This window comes from Onychostruthus taczanowskii, unplaced genomic scaffold, assembly GCF_017590055.1.
Source record: "Onychostruthus taczanowskii isolate IOZ18803 unplaced genomic scaffold, ASM1759005v1 scaffold7, whole genome shotgun sequence".
Classification (NCBI taxonomy): domain Eukaryota; kingdom Metazoa; phylum Chordata; class Aves; order Passeriformes; family Passeridae; genus Onychostruthus; species Onychostruthus taczanowskii.
The window spans coordinates 10,574,507-10,598,509 of NW_024504786.1; the positions used below are offsets into that span (position 1 = coordinate 10,574,507).

The 24,003-nt window shown below is 35.9% G+C and overlaps 1 protein-coding gene across 4 annotated transcripts in view; it reads right to left on the reverse strand.

Moving 5' to 3' along the window:
* The window catches only part of USP33 (ubiquitin specific peptidase 33), a 42,136-nt gene that overhangs the window by 13,747 nt on the left and 4,386 nt on the right, over positions 1 to 24,003 (reverse strand). The window contains exons 2-19 of one of the 4 annotated variants that reach the window (XM_041421894.1): positions 22,578 to 22,716; positions 21,495 to 21,548; positions 19,379 to 19,441; positions 17,501 to 17,653; positions 16,197 to 16,296; positions 13,231 to 13,300; positions 11,914 to 12,027; positions 11,167 to 11,245; positions 8,688 to 9,108; positions 8,167 to 8,307; positions 6,568 to 6,680; positions 5,354 to 5,526; positions 5,148 to 5,248; positions 4,533 to 4,566; positions 3,703 to 3,748; positions 2,857 to 3,037; positions 1,482 to 1,608; positions 24 to 193 (exon numbers count right to left, since the gene is read on the reverse strand). In XM_041421894.1, the coding sequence (XP_041277828.1) occupies positions 24 to 193; positions 1,482 to 1,608; positions 2,857 to 3,037; positions 3,703 to 3,748; positions 4,533 to 4,566; positions 5,148 to 5,248; positions 5,354 to 5,526; positions 6,568 to 6,680; positions 8,167 to 8,307; positions 8,688 to 9,108; positions 11,167 to 11,245; positions 11,914 to 12,027; positions 13,231 to 13,300; positions 16,197 to 16,296; positions 17,501 to 17,653; positions 19,379 to 19,441; positions 21,495 to 21,548; positions 22,578 to 22,658 (2,221 nt within the window). In that variant the 5' untranslated portion in view covers positions 22,659 to 22,716. Of the gene's footprint in view, positions 1 to 23; positions 194 to 1,481; positions 1,609 to 2,856; positions 3,038 to 3,702; positions 3,749 to 4,532; positions 4,567 to 5,147; positions 5,252 to 5,353; positions 5,527 to 6,567; positions 6,681 to 8,166; positions 8,308 to 8,687; positions 9,109 to 11,166; positions 11,246 to 11,913; positions 12,028 to 13,230; positions 13,301 to 16,196; positions 16,297 to 17,500; positions 17,654 to 19,378; positions 19,442 to 21,494; positions 21,549 to 22,577; positions 22,717 to 24,003 lie in introns of all 4 variants that reach the window. The other 3 variants (XM_041421896.1, XM_041421895.1, XM_041421893.1) reach the window with 3 other exon arrangements.

Below are 24,003 nucleotides of genomic sequence, written 5' to 3' on the forward strand. Positions count from 1 at the left end.
ATGATTCACAGTTACAGTCTCACCTCCATGCATACAGAGGAAGTCATTATTTGAAATTGGTCCCGGCTCTGCAAAAGTCTTGAATTTATTTAACCACTGCCTGGAAACATAGAACTGCAGGAGACTTGGTTCCATCATGTTCAGTAGCCCTGATATCCTCCGTCTCTCTCTCTGTGCTTCTTCACTGCTCTTTCTATTACAGAAACAGAAATCATTAAACAAATACAGAGCCTTGTGTACAGTGCAGATAACATACTTTGTGAAAAGAAAACTCTGCCTGTAAGTAAATTACCTGGGCCTTGTCTGTACCTCCCAGTTTGCACAGCCTAAGAAAGCAAACAGCTGGCCTGCAAGGCAGAAGCCAACTGAGCTGCAGAGGTGGTGCAGCACCCAAGGGCTGAGCCCATCTGCTCAGTTCCTCTCTGCAGTGTTTGAGATAAAGCTTTGCAAGCTGCACTCCTGGCCAGGTGTTCCTTCCTTACCTTCTCAAGTAGGGTTACACAGTAAGCAGGTCAGGAAATTCTCCTACTTTTCCTGTATCCTCCTACTTTTCTCATTGTAAACTGGAAGTAACTCAGCTCTCTCATTTACTGATGGAATAAAATCTCTCTTCTCCAAGCAAGTAGTAGTCTTTTGTGGATATGTTCTTTTTTTAAACCCATATTTTATGAATGCTATTGCTTTCTTATTTATTTGAATATGTTAACTGACAATCAAAGATTTAGTATTCTTTCTTGGCAATACAGCACGACTTCCAAATTCCTTTTAAAAGGCCCACCAAGTGAGAGTCATAGGCTCCACTTGAACAGTGGCAGGTGGGAGTGCTCCCAATGAAAGTTCAAACAGTCTCAGAACACATCTCGTTTTTTATGCAACTCTGACACAATATATTTTGCAGCTAACTTTTAATGGAAATTTGATCTTAGTACCAGAAATTTGAATTCTGAACATTGAGTTACTTTTATTATCTCAAGCACAAAAGTTCCCTAGACTGAAGATGATAATAACATCAGTTCTCACCTTTCATTTAACTTCTCAGGAAGAGAATAGCCTATAAATAGCATCAAATTAAATGTATAATACAATGGATTAAATTACAACATAGTAAAACCTCTGTTACCCTACATCCCATCCATCTGATAAAAACTTTTGACAATGCCAGTTAGAGCTCTCACAGTTAAAAATGTGTGCAAAACCTCCCTGTGTGCAGAATTTCCTTCCTCTAATTGAAAATAAAGTGTCTAGCTCTTAATTGATGCTTAAAGTTCTCTTACTACGCAGATTTCATTTTCATTTTAACATAAACACTTTAGCACTGACAGAGCAAGTTTAAGGACATAACTGAAGGATTAAGTTTTTGTCCAGCATAGGCTTTTCTCATTGGTCAGATTCTTCCATTATAATTCAGAAAGCTGCCCAATGGCTTAGAAGTTATTTACATACTCATAGAGGTATGATTGTACTTTTGATGTCTTTCTTACCTGTAGAAGAGAACATAAGCTTCTGCATTTTGTACTGTGGATTCTGATACTTCTGTGACACTCTGGTCATCAAATTCATACCACAAGTTATTTAAATTGTTGCGACAATAAGCTATATAATGTCCACCTAGGGTGCAGGAAGCAAGAGTTATCAAAGAGTGTCTAGAGCTGCCATTTTACTCTGTAACACATGAAAAGGAACTAAGTCATAAAAAAACCCCCCAAGTCTTAAATGGGAGAAACAGAATCATTAGCAGATATGACTTTGAAATTAACTCCTACCAAACTCAACATCAGCTTTTTTTTTTAAATTTCTATTAGCCAGTGATGAGTTGAACACTACTTTCAGCACGTTCCTGCACTCTTCAAGCAGCATGCTGTTTAATACACTCCTGAAACAGGACATTCAGAGAAAGATTGTCTGAACAATTTACCCTTGTCACTTCCCACAACAAAAACTCTTTTCAAATCTTTGTATGCTTTATAATTGAAAGTAGCACAGATATGGAACAGCTACATGAGATTACAACCATAACTGAGTTTCAAAGACTATTCAGAATATATTTTAAATTATTAGTATTTTTAAACACATATTTAACTGCTAATAAGTAAATAATCAAATATCTGCTAAACTGATTACGTGAAGCATGATTTAGCAGGGACTAAATGGAAGTTGAAAAATAGCCAGTAAAACAAAAAAAAAAGGAAAAAAATTTTAAACAATGGATACTTCAAGTCTGAGAAGTATGAGGGGGTAACTTTTGTAAAAATATATATAGTTTCTGGCTTAAACATTTTCTTTCTCCTATTTTCCAAATCTTATAAGTACTGAAATCATCTAGGCAGAAATAACCTCAACATATAGCAATAAGATGTTTATTCAGCTACTTATCATTACCTACAAACACCTGTTACCACCTGTTTTGGGGCTAAATGGCAGTGATCATCCAAAAGAACATATTTTTTTAAAATGACTGGTATATTTGTGGTGCTTTGTAAAAGTTTCCAAATATTAAGCCATACAAAGCATTGACATGAACAACAGTTATGTAGAGCAGCTGATCAACTGGTCATCTACTGGCAACATTATTTGTACATTTATGATGTTCAATAGTTTTCTTATTTAATATTCCTGGACCTGTTAAATTTTTTTCACCTTCAATTTTATTTAGGTACACCATTTAATTTCAAAGATGTGCTAACTCTTTCAGAGCAAGCCTTGAATCTTCCAGATCTAGGTAAAAATCACAGCATTCATCTTCCACATTCTAATTACCACTGTTTATCAATTTACCCATCAGTATACAGTTATCATCCTTGAAGAAAAGTGCTGATGTACCAACTGCAAAGATAAAACAATCAAGCTCATACTCACTGCTGGCAGTTCCATGGTGGCAGATGACAGACAGGAGATCGTAAGTCACAATTTGAGCTGGACTGTCCTTTGCAAGGAAAGGCTGAAGGTCAAGGCCTTCCAAGGGAAAAGACACATGGGTCCCAATTTTTGTGGAAAACATGAGCTCATGTCTAAATCTTTTGAGATGAATGCAGAGGATCTGTAAGAAGGATTGACAGATTCAGTCAATAACTATACATGCTATTTGATATTAAATACCTAAACTGTGTGCACCATCTTTTCTTTTTATAATTCCCACAAGAATAGTTTTCCCTATGACCTCAAGCACATTCATAAGCTCTGTGTTTTAATCGGCTGTGGCTACTAACATTGATACAGCACTGAAAAATGTACCTTTTCTCTTTCTCAATGCACATATTGCACAATCTTGTAATGAGGGACACTAATTCCTCCTGATTATTACAGATAATACATGCTTTGAAGTGCAAGACTGGATTACTTTCTAAATGTAAAGTTACAAATGTTATTATAGAAAAGCTTTCCAGTCTGACTGTGGTGTTTAATTCTGTGACCTACAGTATAAACAGTAGTATATATACTAACACAGAACAGAAATATTGTTACTGCCTGCAGATCAACAATAATAACATAGGGAAATCCCATTCCTGTACTTGTCATGTACGAGATTCATTTTCTTTCAGAGTGAACGACCACATTGCTCACATTCTTAAACAAATGCCAATATGAAAATAGACTTTCATCACACAGCATTATAAACACAATTTACTGCAAGCAACCCCTTTACTCTTACCACATTCCTAATCATGCAGAAAAAGTGCTTTAAAGTGCATATTGTAACAGTACCTCAGGAAATTTTTGGACTTTGCAGAATTTCACTCCATTTCTTAACCTAAGCAAAGGAAAAACCAAACCAAAACAACCAATAATTAATTCTGAAAAGGTTTTACTTTATTGCACTAGATCAGCAAAAGCCTAAGCTGAACACTGCATTAGTAAACCCAAAATATTTCTGGAATGTAGACTAGACATGGAGCAGCCAAAATGATAAAAACAGTGATGGTTCATATGACAAGACAATCTGCACTGCTGAAAAATTCAAAACAGCAAGTTACAATCCAGTCCCAACTAGCTAACAGTTTCTCTTAACATAGAGGAAAAAACCTGAGGCTTCATGAAAGCTGATCATCCAGCAAAAGACAAGAAAAATGAAGTAAGTTTACTTCTAATAAATTATCTACAGCACATACAAGAAGGAGTAACACTCCTGTACCATAAAGGGCTTCAAGTAGTCTTCAGACTAGTTCTGTTTCCTGGTTCTTTAGTATTTAAAGCCAGAGTTTATTTATTTAACACACCTCAGTGACCTACTGCCCATCAAGGGGAAAACTGCTAGTATTAGAGAGGGCTAAGAGCTTTTATTTTGTCAAACAAAACCAATTTACATTTAAATTGGAAGGGCATGATAAAGAATTAAGTACATGTGGTGGGTCAATTGGTGCTTCCTTGGGAAGTATTCATTGGGAATACTGAATTTCTGACAGTCAGAACACAGGGTCATATCAAAAGATGAACAGTATTGGGACATACCCAACAGAAATAAATGTCTCTTGACTAACAGAAACAGTAAAACCTCAAATTAAGGCAAAGTAAAACAAAGGTAAAAGCCAGCTTACTTTTTACACCTTCCACAGCTGTACATGTTATCACCTGCAAGCATCAGGGAGAAGAAAACCAGCCATCATTCTCTAAATCCAAACAGTTATCCTTTAAGTGTGTACATTTGATAGAAAAAAGTTTCAAGGGAATTTATCTTTAGGTTGTATTCAATATTTAACAGTCATAATAGTGTTGACATAGCAACTACAGGAGAGGTTCTTAGGTTTTATGTCTTCAACTATGAAGCAGTACGGTATAATGTGAAGAGACGAAGCTATATAATTTAAAAGGGAAACAATTTACTATGTCCAAATTGAGGTTATGAGAATGAATATTAATACAGTGGGTTTGAAATTTTTATGAGCCTTCAGTTGATACAATTTCACTAAACCAAATTCAGACTGACTTGACATTTCTAAAACAGCTTTCATAGGCATTTATCCCAAATACTCAGCTGAATGAGAAGCTTACCTTTCTGAAATGAATGATCCCAAATGAACAAGGACTGACTGTATTACACCTTAACAGGTAGCCTCTGCTTAACTGCATTACTAAGAAGATATTAATCATCTCATTGTGACAGGAGGAAAAAAAACCACAGAAGAAACATGTTCAGGTAATTAACCTCTTACCCTTGAGCTCATCTCTGGCGAAAAAGGCAGCAAGACAATCTTGTAAGGTTACAACTGGACCCCAAAACCAGCTAGGAACACATGAGACAACAAACCTGAAACATCATTGACAGAAAAGAAAGAAAACCAACAAATGTTCTGCCAGAAGAGCAGAAACTAGAATTTCAAAATTGATAATTGAATCAAACAAGGTAAATTTTATTTACCTTTTGAAGTATTCCATAAAAAAGGCTATCCATCCCTGTGGGGCATATGCTTCTCCACATGACCCTGCCTTGACTAGAGACGTCTGATGACTTGCAGAATGGAGTTTAGCAAGATCTTCCTTACCTGGAATAGGCAAGGACAGATCCTGAAAGGTCTCCAGGGTTACAGACAGCTATGGAAGAAAATAAATGAAACACAGTGGAGTTAAGCTTCAAGAGAAATGGTAATTAAACTGAATTCTGTAAAGTTCACTAGTAACTACCAAGGCACTGCATAACTGAAAATTCCACTAGGTAGGAAATTAATTACGAAAAAGTACATTAACAATAATTAATTTTCTAAAAAAGAGGAACCAAAAAATAACATTTTAGAATGAACTTGCACATTGTTATTGCTGAAACTTTTTTTTTTTTAGGTCATTATTATTTTTCTTCATATCAGTCATACAAAGCACTATGATTTTTGCCTCTGGCTGTGTTTCACAAAATAGTTTCAGAAAGCTTCAGTCCATTGTTTCCACAGTATTTTACTCTGACATTATATTGACCTGATGTAACTGGACTCACTGCAAGGGAGACCCATTTGTGCATTTTGTTGCTCCTGTGCTTCATTTAGTGACACAGTCACAGAGTCAAACATCAAACACATTTTAGAATTTTTTTTTTTGTTTTTTGGACTTGTTCACCAGATTACCCTGAGGACAACTTCAGAAAGCAGACAATGATTCATATCATTGCAAAAGTTTATGTCTTTACTTGGATTTTTTGAAAGACCTTATTTTGTTAGTCTCAATCTATCTGATAAGACAGTTACAGCACTATATTAGATCACTGTCTTATCTTTTCTTTGAAACATAAGGTACCTGAGAACTTAGGACAGTTAGCATGTATGCATTAGGATATTCAGAGAAATATTAAGAACTAATGAGACATAAATGAAGTTGAAGAGCAAGCTTCTTTCTTCATCCTCACTGAAAACCAATTCTCAAAATTGTTTTTTTTCAGCTCTGAGTAAATATTCAGCTCAATGAATACAAGCTATTCGAAACACCAAGTGCTGGTAGTAGCCACTATTACAATTTGAGAGAACAAGTGTGAAACACCCCAACCTTCTGAGGAAATCTGCCACAAAAGAACATAAAGTCACCAGAGAATGAGTATTCATAAAGCAGTAAGAAAAGAACATCTTAAAATCCAGAACTTGATCTTCTTACCCGATCACAGGTCAAGCACTGGACTGAACTTATTATAGTCCCATCAAATATATCAGAGATAACACTCCTGTACTTCTTGCGCTTCTTCCTTTTTGGTGACGATACTGTCGAAACTGTAAAATGACAAAAGTACAATGCTGCAGCAAGGCAAAGTACAGTGGATTGTGATTATACTTCAGCTTTGTATAATATAATTAGAAGTCTCATGTTCAGAGCTAAATTATGAGCCAAGCCCTGTTTTCTATTTACTAATTATTTCTTAGGAATTACAAGATCACATTACTGCCATTACAGGCAATTCATCTGTGTTCCTCAAGCCACTGGGGACAACCACCAGAAACATTTGCCTCTGTAAGTAAAGCTCAAACTGCCAGTCTTGAAGTCTACAGCCTATTGCTACATGATGGATTTATCTTGGCAGGAATCCTCCAAGGCATAAAAAGGAACATTTTATTTGACACTTAATTTGATCAGATCTTCTTGGGAAGTTTCAACCACGCTGGGTTGAAGAGCATCATCACAAGGTTACAATATCACAACACTGATGACAGAGGATTGAAGCAGACTAAAGGTACAACTGGAGTCCAGCCTAACAGCTGCTTATTAAAAAAAACCCAGGTCTCTCAATCTCTCCTGGGCAAGCACCAGTGACCGAGCATCTCTTCTGACAGACTCACTTCAGGTTGTCTAAAACCCTCCTGTAATGGTGAAGCCAAAACTGGAGACAGTAGCACAGATGCAGCATCAAAGCTGCTGAACAAACAAACCAAGGAGGTCAATGATTTAAGTCTATTAAATCACTGTCATGCACCACCAATGCTAAAGCATTAAAAATATAACACAAATGTTCATGACTTCTCTGCACAGGCTACTGAATGAAGCAGGATCACAATATTAAAAGTTGTATTAGCTTTTGGTTCGGGTTTGGTGCAATGCCTTAAAAACATGCTCTGAAAGACAAGCTTTGCTTAAAGTAAGCTACTGTTAGACAAATCAGGGAAAATAAAATTACATATTGTTCCTTGTGCCCTAAAGCAGCACTGTCATATACGTAAAGGCAGTAAAAGTCTAAATATTCCAGATGCTCATAAATGCATCCTGCTGCAGTGCCGAAAGAAATACTCAGCACTGCAGGGGCATTAACAACCACGAAGCAACCAGCATTTACAGGTTTATCTACAGTACAATTACACATCACTCCTTAAACCTTAATTGACTGTAATGGTGATTAAATGAACTTCTGCTGAAGAACCAATGAACTTATTCTCTGGAGAGCATTACCTTTGGGGGTACTAACTTCTCATACCTTTCTCTTCTCTCCAAACTGGTGCAATTGAGAAAATTGTCTAAAAATAATATTTTGCCTTCCTAAAATAGAGGCAAATACTATTCATGCTTCAAAAGAATCAGGAGATTATAGAAATACAGGGAATAATCTTGCATGTCCAGCTTACATAACACTCCCTTCTCCCCACCAGAAACAGGGCTAAAACCCCCTTAGGAACAACCTTGCATTGTTACACAAAAGAAATACAATACAATAAAAACTATAATACAGAGTAATTCAGTACCAGGAAGGAGACAATAAAGAGCTTCTACCTTTTTTGTGGACTTGTGCCAGCGAAGAGCATGATGGGAATGACTTTGGAGGGCTGTTTGATAAGCGCGTGTTCATCCCTTCAACTGAGGATGGTGTTTGGGCTGCAGATACGTCGTTCATGTGAACGTCATTGATGTATTCTGCAATTCAGAGTTGCACAAATTCTGTGAAAAAAATTACTGCAGAATGAACAGACACAGTGGCCGTGTAATTTATTTAACCACACTGTCAGGCCACTGGACATTTAGGCATGTAGCACCGCTTCAATTCCTTTTAAGTTAAGAACAAAACAAAAAACCCACTCTTCTGGTTAACTGAAACAGTTAGCTTGACCAGGGATTAAAATCAAATTCAGAAGACCTAAACTGAAAAATTTAACTACGTAGGGACATGGTTTACAAGTAAAACCACCTACCCTATTTGACCTATACCTCTACTATATTCTACAACTCACTTCTACTCCCACAGATATTCTGGCTAAGATTTTGACTATTTCAATTGCATTTTAGCAACGCATTACCTGAGAATCTGCTGTGTATCTGTACTTTGACAGTTCCTTGGTTATTTAAAAATTCAGTGGTCTCTGAAGCAGTGTTTGTGTCTTTTTCCAAGTCTTCCATAGAATTTGCTCGTTTAAGTTTGTTGCTTGATATTTTTTCTTTCTGCCAGTCTTTAGATGTGACTGAATTGTTATCATCATCCTGAATTAACATGGTTGTTTCTGCAGGATCCTCCAAGACAGGTTTGAAAATTGTGTCATTTTCTGTTTTATCACAGTTACCACAGGATTCACAGGGCTGAAAGCTTAAGTCTGACTGGCTCTTATCTTCTTCCATACTCTCTTCAACACTCATAGGCTGGGCATCTTCCAGTTCTACAACTGGTTCTTTAAGTTCCTCATGAAGCAAATCCATTAGACAACGCAAAAATTCTTGTGCATCCTAGGATTTTAAACAAGTTTTACCATATTACTCTATTTTATCTGGAAGATATTCATATCAGAAAAGATACAGATAACTAAAATGAAAGCTGGCTGTTAACGAAGAACAAAGAAAGTTCCTTTGTCCCAGGTCTAATGTTCAAAGCCATTTTCATTTCCGGACCATGTAAGTTTCCTGCATACACTTCTTGCATGTCACAAGTAATCTTCTCATACAAGCTTCCTCCAAAACACTCAAATCCCCAAAATAAATTACTTTAACAACATCAGCAAAATGCTGCCATAGCTTACTGGAATGATAAACGTAACTCTAACAAGTACCAGTAATGTGGTCAGACCCCAGCTCTGCTTAGAGTGGAGCATTTTAGAGATAAAATGCTCCATTAAAATCAACCAGAGCCTTGCTTTCACCGGGTATGAAGTGAAATTACTATGATGTTACTTAGCCTGTCTTTCCAATGCATCACACTGCCAACAATACTACAGTTCTTCTAAATCCTCAACAAGATTTCCCAAATGAGTTCCCACAAAGAACTGTAATACTACAAATCTAATTTGTGTTTGGAAACATCCTAAAAGCCACCAAATTTCATCAATCACTGCAGCTGCCGGTCCTTGGCAACAGAAAGTATCCAATAAAGCAGGTATGCGAAAAAACAAAAGCCTCTTGTTGGTAACTACTACTGCTTTTATTTTCTTCTGTTTTCCTTTTTGCATTCTGGTTGTTCATAATAGTAATTTTTGCTGCTCAACATTCCCATCTATCACAGCAATTGCTTATTAAGCTCACAACCGCTGACTACAAAACATTTCTTTTCTTAAAAATTGCAACTTACAGAACTGACTTTGGATTTGGGTAATAAAAAACCCCAGTATGCCTACTTGATGGCAATCCTTTTACAAAAAAAACAAAATTAACAAAAACATCAAGACGCCGATTAAGAGATAAACATTCTTCATTGATCAATGTAATTTTCTCCCTGAAGATTGGACATGGCTGCCCAACTTGCCCTAGGAGAGTGCTGGCTATGAAAGCCCTGCTGTGTTTTAATTGTTGCCATGAAACCTGCTGAACATACAACTGAACTATGATGCAGGCCTAACTGAAAAAGGTTCTCATTAAGTGTTGCTCTGCATGGAAAAAGATGTTTTCATCAGCATTCAAAGCTGCAATAATTAAGTTTCCATACAGTTTCTTTTTGGTTATCAAGGCTGAATTTCTGCTTTTTCAGAAATCTAGGTGGCATTTCAGAAATTCATGAGATTATGGAATATTAAGCTTAGTATTTAAACATTGACTTTACAGCTACAAGCAGCAATTGAACATTAAAATATGTGTCCTAATCCTTCGCTCCACAAATATGAAACATAATGGAACCAGCAAAATTCCTATTAATAAATGCAGATTCCCAGAAGATACTAGTAAGGTTCTCTAATTACAAGGTATATATTTTTCACCTAGTCCTAAAGCTTTTAATGAAGTGCTCCACACTGCATGAATGCACCAAGATATTGTATGAAGCAGCAACTGAAGCAACTGAACTGATATTTGCTATATAATGATCACTGCCTATTTATCAAGCTATCAACCTGTGGTTTCCATAACACACAAATGCTGGTGGGCTTTTTTCCAAGACAGTAAATGGAAACTGTATACTGCATTTTTTTTTTAAACATCGCTGATAGACATATATTAAAAATCTGTTATATTTTTTTAAAATTTTTTAACATCTCGTTTTCTGGGAATGCTCAAACATTAGCAGCATTACTTCAAGCCAAGGGAGAAGTTACTACTTGAATTTTCCTGAAAGAAAAGGAGTTATTCTACATTGAAGGCCTTTCGAGAATATGATATAAATAAATATAAACCACTACTTAACTACCAATTGTTCCATTTCAGATGATCTGATCTACATTCAAGTCATATTAATTAAGGTTTATGTTGCATTTGCTTTAAACAAATATAGGAAGTAAGGTATCTCAACCATTAGGTTTCTAATTAAGAGATAAGTAGAGGGCTTAGGCAGATTTGAAAGACAGATTTAAAAGAAAGTTTTACCTGTTGAGAGTAGCCTCGAAACATTGGATTAACAGTTTTAATTCCTTGAAATAAACCAGTAGGAACAACAGATCCAGGCCTAAAAAAGAATTTTTGAATATATAAACACTGAAAAAGAAAGCATTTAAATGGATTTTATCTTTACTGGGATCATAGAGTTACCTGCAACTAAACACCAATAATATTAATCTTAATATAATACTGCCATTGAATTATTAATTACATGATTTTTAAAAAATTGTCACTCAACTGAAACAGTGACTGTATCAGGCCTTTTATGGCACATTTCTTGTCAGACAATCAGATGACAGATCAGACATACTCTTGGCTCTGTGCACAATTACTGTTTCTTCACCTTTGCATTTACATTTTGAAGTATTTTCTTAGCTAGATATTACACAAATTCCATATAAGGAAATAAAGAGAAATTGATAAAACACTGATATGGAACAAAGGACACAGAGAGGATAAAGTAGCTAAATATTTTAGATGTATTTCTGGCTAATATAAGCATTTTAAGAGCTTAATGCTTGTAATCTAACCTATTTCTTGTCCTATCTTTGGTATGTATGAAAAAGAACACGTTATAAGGAATGCTTAAGCCCTGCAAGTCAGTCTTTCCTTCCCAATTTTTTTTAAAAGGAATTCTGTGAACACATAAAAATTAGAAACCTAGGGCAGATTAATGCATCCCTCGTGACTCTGAAATTTATTTATTACAGTTTCATCACCAAAATGATTTAATACCTGCTTTTGTGCCAGAGTTCTGTCATCAGCTTGAGGTAACTTTTACAAATTGCAGGTTTCTTATCTGTTCGGGCTAAGCCCCCGCAGTCAAGAAAAAAGTGTGTCAAAGGTGGGCTAAATAAAAAGAAGAAAACAGTAATTTTTTCAGGTTGTTAAAATACAAGAGGAAATCTGCATTTCAAACAGGATTATATCAAAAGAGTTCTGCTATTCTGTAACTGAACAATTCCACTTCCTACGTTCTTAAATGCTGCAACCAAACTTTTCCTGGTAGGACAACTTCAGCAGTACAGCCACGCTGCTCCTCAAACGTGCTCTGACATTTCTCAAAGCACCAGAATTGTCTAATGGGATTCAAATTCAAGGCAATTTCTACAAGCTGTCACAGTACCACTCCAGCAATCCTCACCATGAGCCTAGTCCATAAACACCATTCCAAACAAATCTTTTCTCTAGAATCCAACAGCGTCACAAGATGTGTGTAGGCAAATAATTCATACTTAAATGATTATTTCATGCAGTGTTTACTTCATGCAGTGTTGCCAACTCACATACTCTCTGCTCTCCTTTCAACCTCCTTTATGAAGTCACAACACTCATATATGTTGGACTCATTTTTCTCCAAGAAAGATTACATCCCAGCATACATACTTCCAAAATTTGGCATTCCTCAACAGAATATTTTCTTCGTGGTGCCTTTTCCACTTTGTCTTCTAGAGAGATCTGCCTCAGTTCTCCTCTCTGTCATCCAAGAGCCTCAACGAGGCCCTCAGTCCTGCCCACTCTTGGCCTGTGGCTCACCGTGACCCCGTGTGACACCTGCTCAGGACCTGCCACTCCTGCAGCAGGAAGCTTTCCAGCTGGGATGCTGTCCCTATCTCTTCCATTGCTGTAGATTTCTCCTTCATGAACCTGTCTAGAATACCCACGGATGACAAGGGATTTTGCACTCCACCACTCCTACCATGACTTAGCACAGACTGCTCCAGATACATTGTTTCTAACAACTGAATTCTGATTCTAATCTCTCTTTTCTTTTGAATTAAGAGTTTATTCTTATGCATTTCCTTTGCTTTTTCCAGATTTTCTTCTAATCTCTAAAACTGCACATATTCTTATTTAGGAGGCATTAGAATGAAACAGGGAAGAAGCTGAGTGGCCCATATATCATAATAAATTGTTTGCAGTATACAGCACAGATTTAACAAATATATGTCCTCCTCCATGGTAGTGCATCTCATGAAACCCCCTAAGTCCATCTGGAAAATCTGCGTGCATAAGCAAATATAAAATTGCATTAACTCTCATTTTCCTCACCAGTTGGAAAGAGCTTGTAAAGCTGCATTCATGTAACAAGTGTTTCCAATATTTTTTAATCCTGTTAGACCTGGAAAACAGAATAAATACAAGTCTGTTAATCCAATAATTGCTAGAAAATATATACTAATCAAAATATCCATGGAACACTTGGGATGCCAATTATAATGCAGAATTGCAACTAAAAGAAATATGGGACTCCTAAACGAATACAAATCTAACTAGAAGTTGTAATTAAGTGTTCTGATCTCAACTGACTAAAGAACACTTCAGACAAGTGGGTTATATTTCATCTTACTAACTTTTCATGGTTTACGACACCTGCAGACTTTAATTTAAAATATGTTTATCAACACCAAAGTTTTACTTCAGCTTAATGACTTACCTGTTCAGTTAAACAGTTGCTATGCTGCATTTGTAACTAATCACATTACCAAAAGCTTCTCAAAGATTTCACTCTTCTGTCCCAAATTCACACTAAATCAGATTACGCTCAATATTCAAAACCTACTCAGCATGTCATTATCCCAGGCTAGTCCTGCAATTAGTCCTTTTCTATTCCAATGATATACCTTTATTTTTATTAACAGATTCCTCAATTTAGACTTTCCTACACAGTTTATTTTCTAACTCACACAGTTTACTTTCTTTATAGATAGCCATATATATACACCTTTTCCACACACCTGAAAGTCACAATTGACATATATTCTTTCCATAATTATGAATTATGCTATTCATAGCTACTAAAGTACTACATCAATGAAGTAATATATAAAAATAAAACTGATTTTGTATGAGGGAACAGTAACATTTCTAAACTAAGAATCAGTAAGACCCAAAAATTTTAAAATCTTGACAAATATTCAGCAATCAGTACTGATAACTGTGCAATTTTGAAGTATAGGAACTCTCCTGGTGGTTTTGGTCTATGGCAGAAAAATAAAAGTTACTAATAAAATCTTTCTACATCTGAAAACCACTTGTGTTACTTCAGTTACAATTTCTAATAGACAGGACTTCAAAATTAAGTTTTTCAATGTCCTTCTATCTGTCTGAATGGAAATACAACCCTGCTTCCTGTACCTGAACATGCATTCCAAATTCTGCTACAAAGAGAACAATGATTCTTTTACTGAAATTGGAAAGCAAGAACAGTTAGAGGATTTTGATTTTATTTCAGTTTTTTAGAAGCAGCACATACTTCAGGAAGATACTCTCAGTGCATTTTTCCAGCCTGTAGTATCACAAGGAAAGTTTTCAAACGGACTTCTTTTCTTGTGAAGATATATTCTAATATTTGCTTTATCAAAAGCATTCCAAAAGAAATTTTAGGAGCAACGTTAAAACAAAGCTAAAGAAGTTTCTTCCCTTCAGTTTGAGTAAGTGTCTTAACAGTCATATCATCATTACTGGGAACTTTAATGCAATTCTAATTGTATACTATTGCAAGGTAAGCTACATTCTCCAAAATATTAATAATACAAGAAGAGATAAAAATATACAAACAGACACATTGGTTGGAGAAACTAACTAGGAATAGAACACATGGTGTAATGATCTAAGGGCAGATGGCAAATTAGTGGGGTGGTGTCACATCCTGTAAGACTGTGCCAGACAACAGAAGGGACAAGGCAGGTTTTCTGACCAATGCCAGCAGACTTAGGAGAGGGAAAGCTGGTAGTAGCTGAGTGAAGGAGAAATGAGATCCACTGCTGTGGTTTAACTCCAGCCAGCAACTCAATGCCCCAGAGCTGCTCACTCACTCACTAATGGTGGGATGGGCAGGGAATTGTAAAAGTGAGAAAACTCATGGGTTGAGATAAAGACAATTTTAAAGGTGAAGCAAAAGCTGTTTGCACACGCAAAGCAAAACAAGGCATTCATTCACCACTTCTCCCAGACAGGGAGGTGTTTTGTCACCTCCAGGAAAGCAGGGCTCCATCATGAATAATTGTCACTCGGGAAGACAAACACCCTAACTCTGAAAGTCCCTATCTTCCTTGTTCCTCTCCCACGATGCCACATGTTATGGATTATCCCACTGATCACTTGGGTCAGCTGTCCCAGTTGTGTCCCCTCCCAACTTCCTGAGCACCCCCAACCCACTACCTGGTGGGTGGTGTGGGAAACAGAAAAGGTTGACTGTGTGCAAGTCCTGCTAAGCAATAACATCTCTACATTATCAACCTGTTGTTAGCACAAATCCAAAAACACAGCCCCAGAGCAGCTACTCTGAAGATAACTAACTCTTGCCCAGCCAAAACTGGCATATGCATAAATTAGAATAACTTTTTTCTCATCACTGATGGAAAACAAACTGCCTTGACATATGCAATGGTATCTCAAAAATAACAGCTCAACAATCTGCTAGTCATATTTTTCTGAAAAAATGGTACGTAGCAATATTTTCTTTACCATCGAAAACACACATAGTTTTTAGAATGATCAACAATAATTAGAGGATTTTAACATATAGTAATTATTATGTTCTCTTATGAAATGAAAGATTAAAGCTTCACTGCTTGGGATTAGCTTCACTGTTTAGGATTTCATCACTCTAATTTTCATCTTTACACTAGATTTAGTATTAGGGTGGGGTAATCTCTGATACGAGAAAGTTTGGCAGTGCATGAAATGTCAAGGAGAAAACAAATAACCAAAACACTACACTAGGATACTACAGGCTCATAAAAGTATTATTCAAAATGCAGGAAAGTATTTAAATCAGGAATCTTTCAGGACAGGCAAAACCAGTAGAGCAGATTTTTAAAAAGCCTACTTGAACCAGAGTGGCTACAATACTAACTGTACTGAACATTACTCCAACATGCTTTGGCAATAGCTAAACTCAGGCAACAGCCTCTGCTCTGAAGGTAAGAAAGATTGCTGCAAGAAAGGCAAAACTAAAAATAAACACCTGAGTTGGAGTAGAAAAATAATGCACAGGGTTTTGCTTTTATTACCTCTGGTCTTCAATTCATCTTCTTCCACTTCTATATCTAAGTCATCAAATACAGCTGCTAATGGAATCTTCAGTGTGGGATTACTGGGTATTTTAAAATCCTTAAAAGGAGGAAAAGAATATTTACTTTAATTCATCACTTTTCTACTTAATTAAGCCTATGTGTAATTTTACCAACAAATCTAGAACTGGAAAATTATGTGAATAAATTTTAAAATCTCATTGCACAGGAAGTGAGAACACCAGGATTTCACAGGTACCCTGAGAAAGTTTACTAAGAACCCCACCATGTTTTTGTTCTCGGATTGCTGCATGATTTTTATAACAACAGCTGAAGAACCAAAACAAAGCCAGGGATGGCATTTCTTCCCCCTGGATAACAAAGCAGCCAGCATGGAAGAGCAAAGGCAGGAGTTATCACCCAAGCTAGTGTAGGTGTTTTTGATGTGCCACCAGATGGCTCACTACAGTTATTGAAGACAAATTAAACTCTTGAAAGAAAAATGTACAAATAGAGAAACAAACTACTAGACAGGCAGTCATTTATTGAATAAAAGGCTCTTTTTGTGAGCACATAAATAAAAACCCTAAACAAGATGCTTCACAGATGTTGTAAGTTCCACTGATTTTTCTGCATATCATACCTGCTTCCTTGGAAGACTAAAGAAGGTTAAATACAATAGAACAGAAATTCAGAAGTCTGAACTCGGCTTTATATCAAGTGGCAAAAACTTTTAGATGACAGAATTTTTTAAATTCCAATTGTGATATTCCAATTGAGCTGCTGGCAGTTTATGAGAAAATTATCAGATTACATTCACATTAAATACTAAACTTTGAAGTAAATATATTTCTTTATTATACAGACTGAAAAACTGCCCATCTTTTTGTTCAAACTGTGCAAGAACAAATCTTCTATTGCTCGATGTCTCAAGCAGAACACATTTAGAAATACTATACTTCTATTTGTGACTTTTAACCTAGTTACCTGTCATGTTTATGTAACTGCATTACACATGCAATAAAGAAATAACACTTCTTTTTTCAGCTACAAGCATTATTCCAAACAATTGTACTTCAGAAATTGCAGTGTAACTTTTTCCAAGACAACACTTATCTAAGAAAAAAAGATCAGAGTGAACACTAGTGATGCCAGTAAAGCCAAAAAAGTTTTATAAAAAAAGAGAGGCATTAATAGAAAGTTCAGCTACAATAATGGAGGAAAAGTCAGTCTCTCATTTAATAGAAAACACAATGTTTATTGCAAAGCTACAGCTGCCTTTGTTCCATTGGGTTAAAAAATACCTGCACACTGTTTTCTTGTGCTTGGTGAGACAATCTTGTGCTTGGTAGTGGAGAATGAGATCCTAATTTTCTGTCCAGGAATACTTCCTTACTACAGGCATAACACCAAACACGGAGAGTAGTAAGGTTGACAGTTAAACAGTGCTTTGTCTCCTAAAACAGAACAAAAAACACAACTGGGATTCAGAAACTGGGAATATCTAAATACTGCTACATGCAATCTAGAATAGATATATTAAAATTCTAGGTTTTTCATAAATGAAACAAGTATGTGTGTTAGAATACTAAAAAAGAGCAATTTGGTTGCTAAATTCCAGCACAAACATTTATTTTTAGTACAGATCACTCAAACTAGCAATAAGATGCAATCAGAATCTAAGACACTGTCATATCTGACATGCCACTCTTAATTAAAAAAATAAGAAGAAAGCCTTCTTATTCTTGTTAGAAGTGCTACAATTCACAATGAACCAGTTTTCAAGGAATATCTGTAACTGGCCACAATGGGAGCTACCTCCTCTACGATGTTTATTTCTACGGGTTTGCTGCAAGAAATTCAGGCTATTTGCAACAATCTGAAGACTAAGATAAAACTTTTAGTTCAGTCACAGTAACAGATCCTCATATTAAAGCAAAAATTCTAGACTCAAATAGTTACTTTGTTGACAGCTTCACTCTCTGAAGCAATATAAACTTGACAGATGAAGAACATTTTTCTTGTTAAAATCTTAATATTTTTTAACATCCTTAATGTAAGATTTGGCACACAATTGCTATCTTCCTCCAAATATTTTCACCAATTCTTCCTGTGTTTCTTCCTTACATGTCAGTATCAGCCCAGTTTATAAACAACAAGGGATTTGCTAGAAATTAGGAAAATACCACTACTGCTGCAGGATGCCCAATTTCCTCCTCCCTTCATTTAGCAAAATCCTGTACAAGAACAATATTTTTAATATAAAGTAGGCTAAAATCTCCTTAGATAGCACTCCCTCTACTAAAAACATCAGATTTACATAAATAAGTCAAACAATTTTAAACACAAGAATATGCTTAATTCTGCAGCTTCAGATCCATACATAATTAAAGACTTCAGAGCAATGGCCTAATGATTTCCTTGGAGTGGACACAATGAACATAACTATTTGCAGCACAGGGAGCCTTGCTGGTGTAAACTGGAGTAAGCAGAAGTTGATTCATGCCAACCTCACTTCTGTCATTTTAACAAGTTCTTTGAGATATTTATTAAAGAAGAAGCCAGAAAAGTGCTTCCTATCCTCAAATTAAAATTAAGCAATACAAAAATCAAGACAAGGATGTCACTGACAGAGAATGAATAGCTTGCCTGCTTTCTCCTACCTGGCAAGTACATAGCATTGCTCAGGCAGCATACAAAGCAGGAATAAACTACTGTAAGAAGCCAAGAGGTATAAAATTGTAGGCAAGAAATTCAGGGACCATCTGGTCCCCAAGTACTCTAGAAACACCTCAGTTCTGAGTCTATTGTAAAGGTTTTCCTCCTCCTACCCGTCAGGCAGTCACTGTCCCAGAAATTTAGACTGAAGTAGTGAAGTACTACACATAAGCTGAGGTACTCAATAAGTCTTTCATCTGAGCATCCTGAAAATCATCAGTATTAATTGTCCTTTTTTTCATTTGCACCATCTTCTTTAGAAGAATTGCATAATTATGCAGCTGCACAAAACATGTAAACTCACATACTCCTAAATTAGCAAGATCTGCTTCTGTAACATGAAAAACAATCACAGCTAATCAAACCTCCAGACCATCAGCTAACACAGGGTATTGACTTCACTGAAATAAAAGTTCTTTAGCTCCATTGCTTTAAGGAACTGTGTTACCAGCAAATACACATACCTGGGAATGGGTGGTACTGTGATCAACATGGGATTCACCACAGCCAACATATGTACACCTGTTCTGTTGGGCAAGATACACAGAATTAAAAAGTGGTCTCAAACAGGTTTACAGAATAGGAACGTACTGCCAGTCCCTTCAAAATCCACTCAAATTTCAAACTTGTAGGACTTGAGTCCTACACAAACCAAGAGACATGCACAGTAAACAATGGAATAAATATCACCTAAAACAGAAAAGAATGCTGCAAGATTTAACTCAACTTCTCACACTGATGGGCAATGTAGAATAGAATTTTATGGCAATATCTATATATTTATTCATATTACTGACAACATGTATTTTTACAATTCTTTATTTGGTCAAGATTGTTACAGAAAATACAAAGTTAATCCAGTGTCTGAGTGGTGAAATACTGAATGGCAACAGGCTCAGACATGTTCATACAAAAATCCCTGCATGCCCCTATCTGCAGTGCCTACTCATCAGAGCATTACTCCACAACTAATCAGCCTCTTCACCTTTACATAAGTTTGCAGCACTATGTGGCCAAGAACTTGCCATCTTCTAGTTATAACATGCAAAATAATTGCCAATTTTAATCATGTTCATTGCAAAATATATTTGGCTGAGTCGAGTGTGGAATCTTGCAGCTGCTGATCTTCAAGCAATTTTTGCTAATTCTTCATTTGCATCAGTCAGGCCAATCACACAGGAGGGTACAGCAGGTTATCTGTGTAACTATAAGCATGTTATTTATACAACCAAATAGCAGCTGAACATGGCCAATTTTCTATATTAAATAATCACAGATATTTGATAAGTTACAGATTGTTTACATGCTGGGATCTCACCAGGTTTTTCTACTGAAAAAGGTGAAGACAAGATGCCAATTCATCCAACAGGAGAAACATCACAGCATGACATTAAGTGTCCTACTTCAACTACAAGACTCTCCTATGGAAATGTTAGTATAAAATTTAGTTTTTCAGTAATAGTCTAAGAGCTCTATGTGAAAAATAAAAACCCTGTTTTAAGCTTCATAGCATTTTCCCACCTGCCAGGTAGATGCATCCCTGAACACCTCTTCCCCACTCCCAAGAGGTTTACACATAATTAAAATTTCAGGTGAGCTAACAAAAGACATTAAACATTGTTTCTCTCCCCCTTCATCTCTGTTATTGGTAGAAGGAGCAAAATAATCTGATCTCTTAATTGTTACCACCGTCCACTTGAAAGGACACAAATGAAGGGGATTTTTAAAATGCTCATACATACACTTAGAGAGGGGCATTAGCCTAGAGATCCTTCTGACAGTACTTAAAGAAAAATTGCCATTAAATGAAGTCAAGCCTACAGGGCAAAATTTCAATCTCTGTAAACAGCTACAAAAAGTCCAAAGAACTGACAAGACATTTTAGAAACTAAGTTAACTACATGCTTTTCAGTTGGGATCATAGATTGGTCAGCAACGTGTTTGTATTTTCTTTAAATACAGTGAAAATTACAGTTTTTTGTAGACAGCAAGGAGAGTCAGGCAAAAGCTGATTTCTGACAGAGCTATACCCAGGGTAAAGACTGTATGAAATATGTACAAAGTAAGGAGAATGTTCACACAAGCTTCTGCAAGTTTCAAAACAAGGAGTTTTTTCTGTTTTGCTTAGGAACAAAAGTCCGAGTATGCATTATTCTGTAAAATATCTGCATTCACTACTAGATGTTATGACTACAAATGCTAAGAAAGGCTTACAAAAAGTAATTTAATTAACTGAGGAATAATATATTATTTTTTAGATCTATCAACCCAAGGAAAAGATTAAAAAAACCTTCAAAATTTAAGAGCTAAAAAGTACCATAACTCAAGTAAAAACACTAATATGCTACCTTCCTACTTATAAAAAAAGATCATTTTAAGCATGTTATTATTAAATTAGGAAGTATGTACCCAATAGAAGGTAAATAATTTAAAAAATAAAGAACTGTAGAAGAAATTTTGCTTTTAAATGATAAGTTAACTAACTTCAAGAACTTCATTACAGATGTTTCCTAAAAAAAGTACTACCAACTTTATCTTTACTAGAAAATGACTCTACTGCAGAACAACAGAACCACTTACCTCTAAGCATGCCCAAAGGTTTGGTCCTCTGACTTTACAGTCCTGGCAAGTGCCCTATTAAAGTTCAACACAAAAGCAAGTTTCATTTCACTTACTTTCACCAGTAAACCACAACTTCAAGACAAAATGAGAAAAAATACTGTAAAGCTTAGTACCAGATTAATACCTTTAAGACTTTAAAGTTAACTTTTAAAAAGGGATATGGTGATAACAACCTAGTTTTTGCTTCCCATAATCTCAAGATCAGCATATTTTTCAGCTAAAATGTCAGATTTATCTTTGAGTTTTAATTTTAAACCAAAAATTGCTTTTCTAAGTAAGGCATAAATATCACTCTGCCACATAATTATAATAATCCTCATAATTGGTCTTTCCTATAAATTTAACATAAAAAGAAATTATAGTGATAGAACTTTTAATAAATTTACATTGCTTCTTGCAGACACCACCTGCACAGCTTCATAGAAACAAGATGCAATAGGAGGAAAATGCTGTACTCCTCAGCAGCAAATTAACTGTTCTAGAAATTAAGCACCATGGACAGAAAAGTTTTCACTTTTCATCACCTCCCAACTACTTAAATGAGCTACAAGATGTTCCTTGTTCCATTTATTAATACTAGTTTGAAACCAAGAGTTCAGGGACAGGAGGCTTCTCAAACTGTGGCTTCTCCATCAAAAATAGAACTGTTACCCAAGTAAACTCAAGCATAAATTTCTTTGTTACAATTTCTACTTGAAGTCAGTAGTGCTATACTACATTGACAGTCCAAGTAACTAAATGCTGCTTGGTGCAATGAAAATGAAATTCAGCTTGGTGCTCTACTAACTCTTCTAACTAATGATTCCAATAAAACATCACTTGTGGCAAAGGTGCTCTTTAAGTGCTGAAAAATAGATTTTCAGCTTCATCAAGCCCACAATTCTTCTCATAATTTATTTAAACCCTACTATTCCAGCAGAGGAGCTTTTACCCATGCTTGACACTTAAATGCACCTTATAACTAATAATACCCTAAAATGTGGACCTAAAAAACCTGACCAGTTAACAGTGATAGGAAGAAAGTGAATTGCTACAACTCACATGAGATTTCTGTATCAGTTCCTCCTTTGTTATCTCACCAACTGATTCCAGGTGTGGGCAATTGCTGCTGGGTGACGACATCACTGAAGCTGTATTTTCTGAGATGATGTAGCTGCAATTTTCAACACCAGGGAATTACCTGTCAACGGAAGTAAGAATGAGTAAAACCCAATTCCTTAGAATAGACAGCAATACTAGATATCTAATATCCAACACATACATAACTTTTAAAACAATGTCCCTCTTTCGACTAAGTTAGTATAAAGAACTTTATAAAGAGACTCCACTAGCCCAAAACTATTGCTGACTTTTAAAATGAAATCCGATGACTTCTAAGTCATAAACTAAAAGAATGCTGAATGGAGCAGGGGTGATTTGGGTTATTTCTTTAACTTTCTGGACTCTGCCATGGCACCCAAATGATACAAACATTAGTTTTCAAGCCAACATAGAACTGACAGTGGCTTTGCCTGTATGTTCTGGAAAAGGATCTTCACTGCTGAGTGAAGGCTAAACTGCAGGAACACAAGACTCGTTTACCACATGACAGAGAAACTTTATCTTGGTTTTATTTATTTACAAAGTTGCATTCTAGATTCAGACATATTATATATCAAAGTAGACTGAAACTCGTGACTCACACATAGCCCTAAACACTCAGCAACACTTTCATCTTGTTCTCTTTGCCCTTCTAAGGTCTCTGGCATAGACATAGAAACTTATCAGAAATAAAGAATGCTACATACAATCACTTTGTCATTATTATTTCAATAGTTGCATAGAAAGCAACAGAAGGAAAATAAAAATAACAACTCTGTAATGTTCTTTTTATATAAATACTCCAACTGACTCATTCAGACAGGGACTATCCAATAACTTTGTTTCAGTTTTGTCACTTAAACAATTACGATTGATGACTTAATCTCTCTAAAGGCCAAAAAAATTAACTTGTTCTGCTCAATTATTCTGTCCAATATCTGTCCAATATAGTGCTCCTTTATCAAGACTTGCAAATAAACTTCAACTCAGTGATGTACCCTCCTTGATTTGTTTGCAGCCTTTGGCACTGTTATCAACACCTCTTTCCACTTTGCCTGTGTGCTTTGGCAGCTTTAGGTTTGCTCCTTCCACTTAAAGGACTCATTTCAATACTAAGCACGCTACAGCTTTGACAAAGAGTGGGGGAAAACAAACCTTGCCTAATGGGCATCTCAGAACATTCCCGGGTAAACTTTCAGCTTATTATGTCTGACTTACTTTTTCCTTCTGCTGCCTTGCAATAAGATCCCTTTGAATCAAGAGCCATTTCAGCTCCCTTTGATCATTTTTCGATACATGTGTGTATGTGTATAAATACTCTGTTTTATTGCTATAAACATTGTTACAGAAGTAATATTATTGAAGAATTACACATTATTTGTTATGG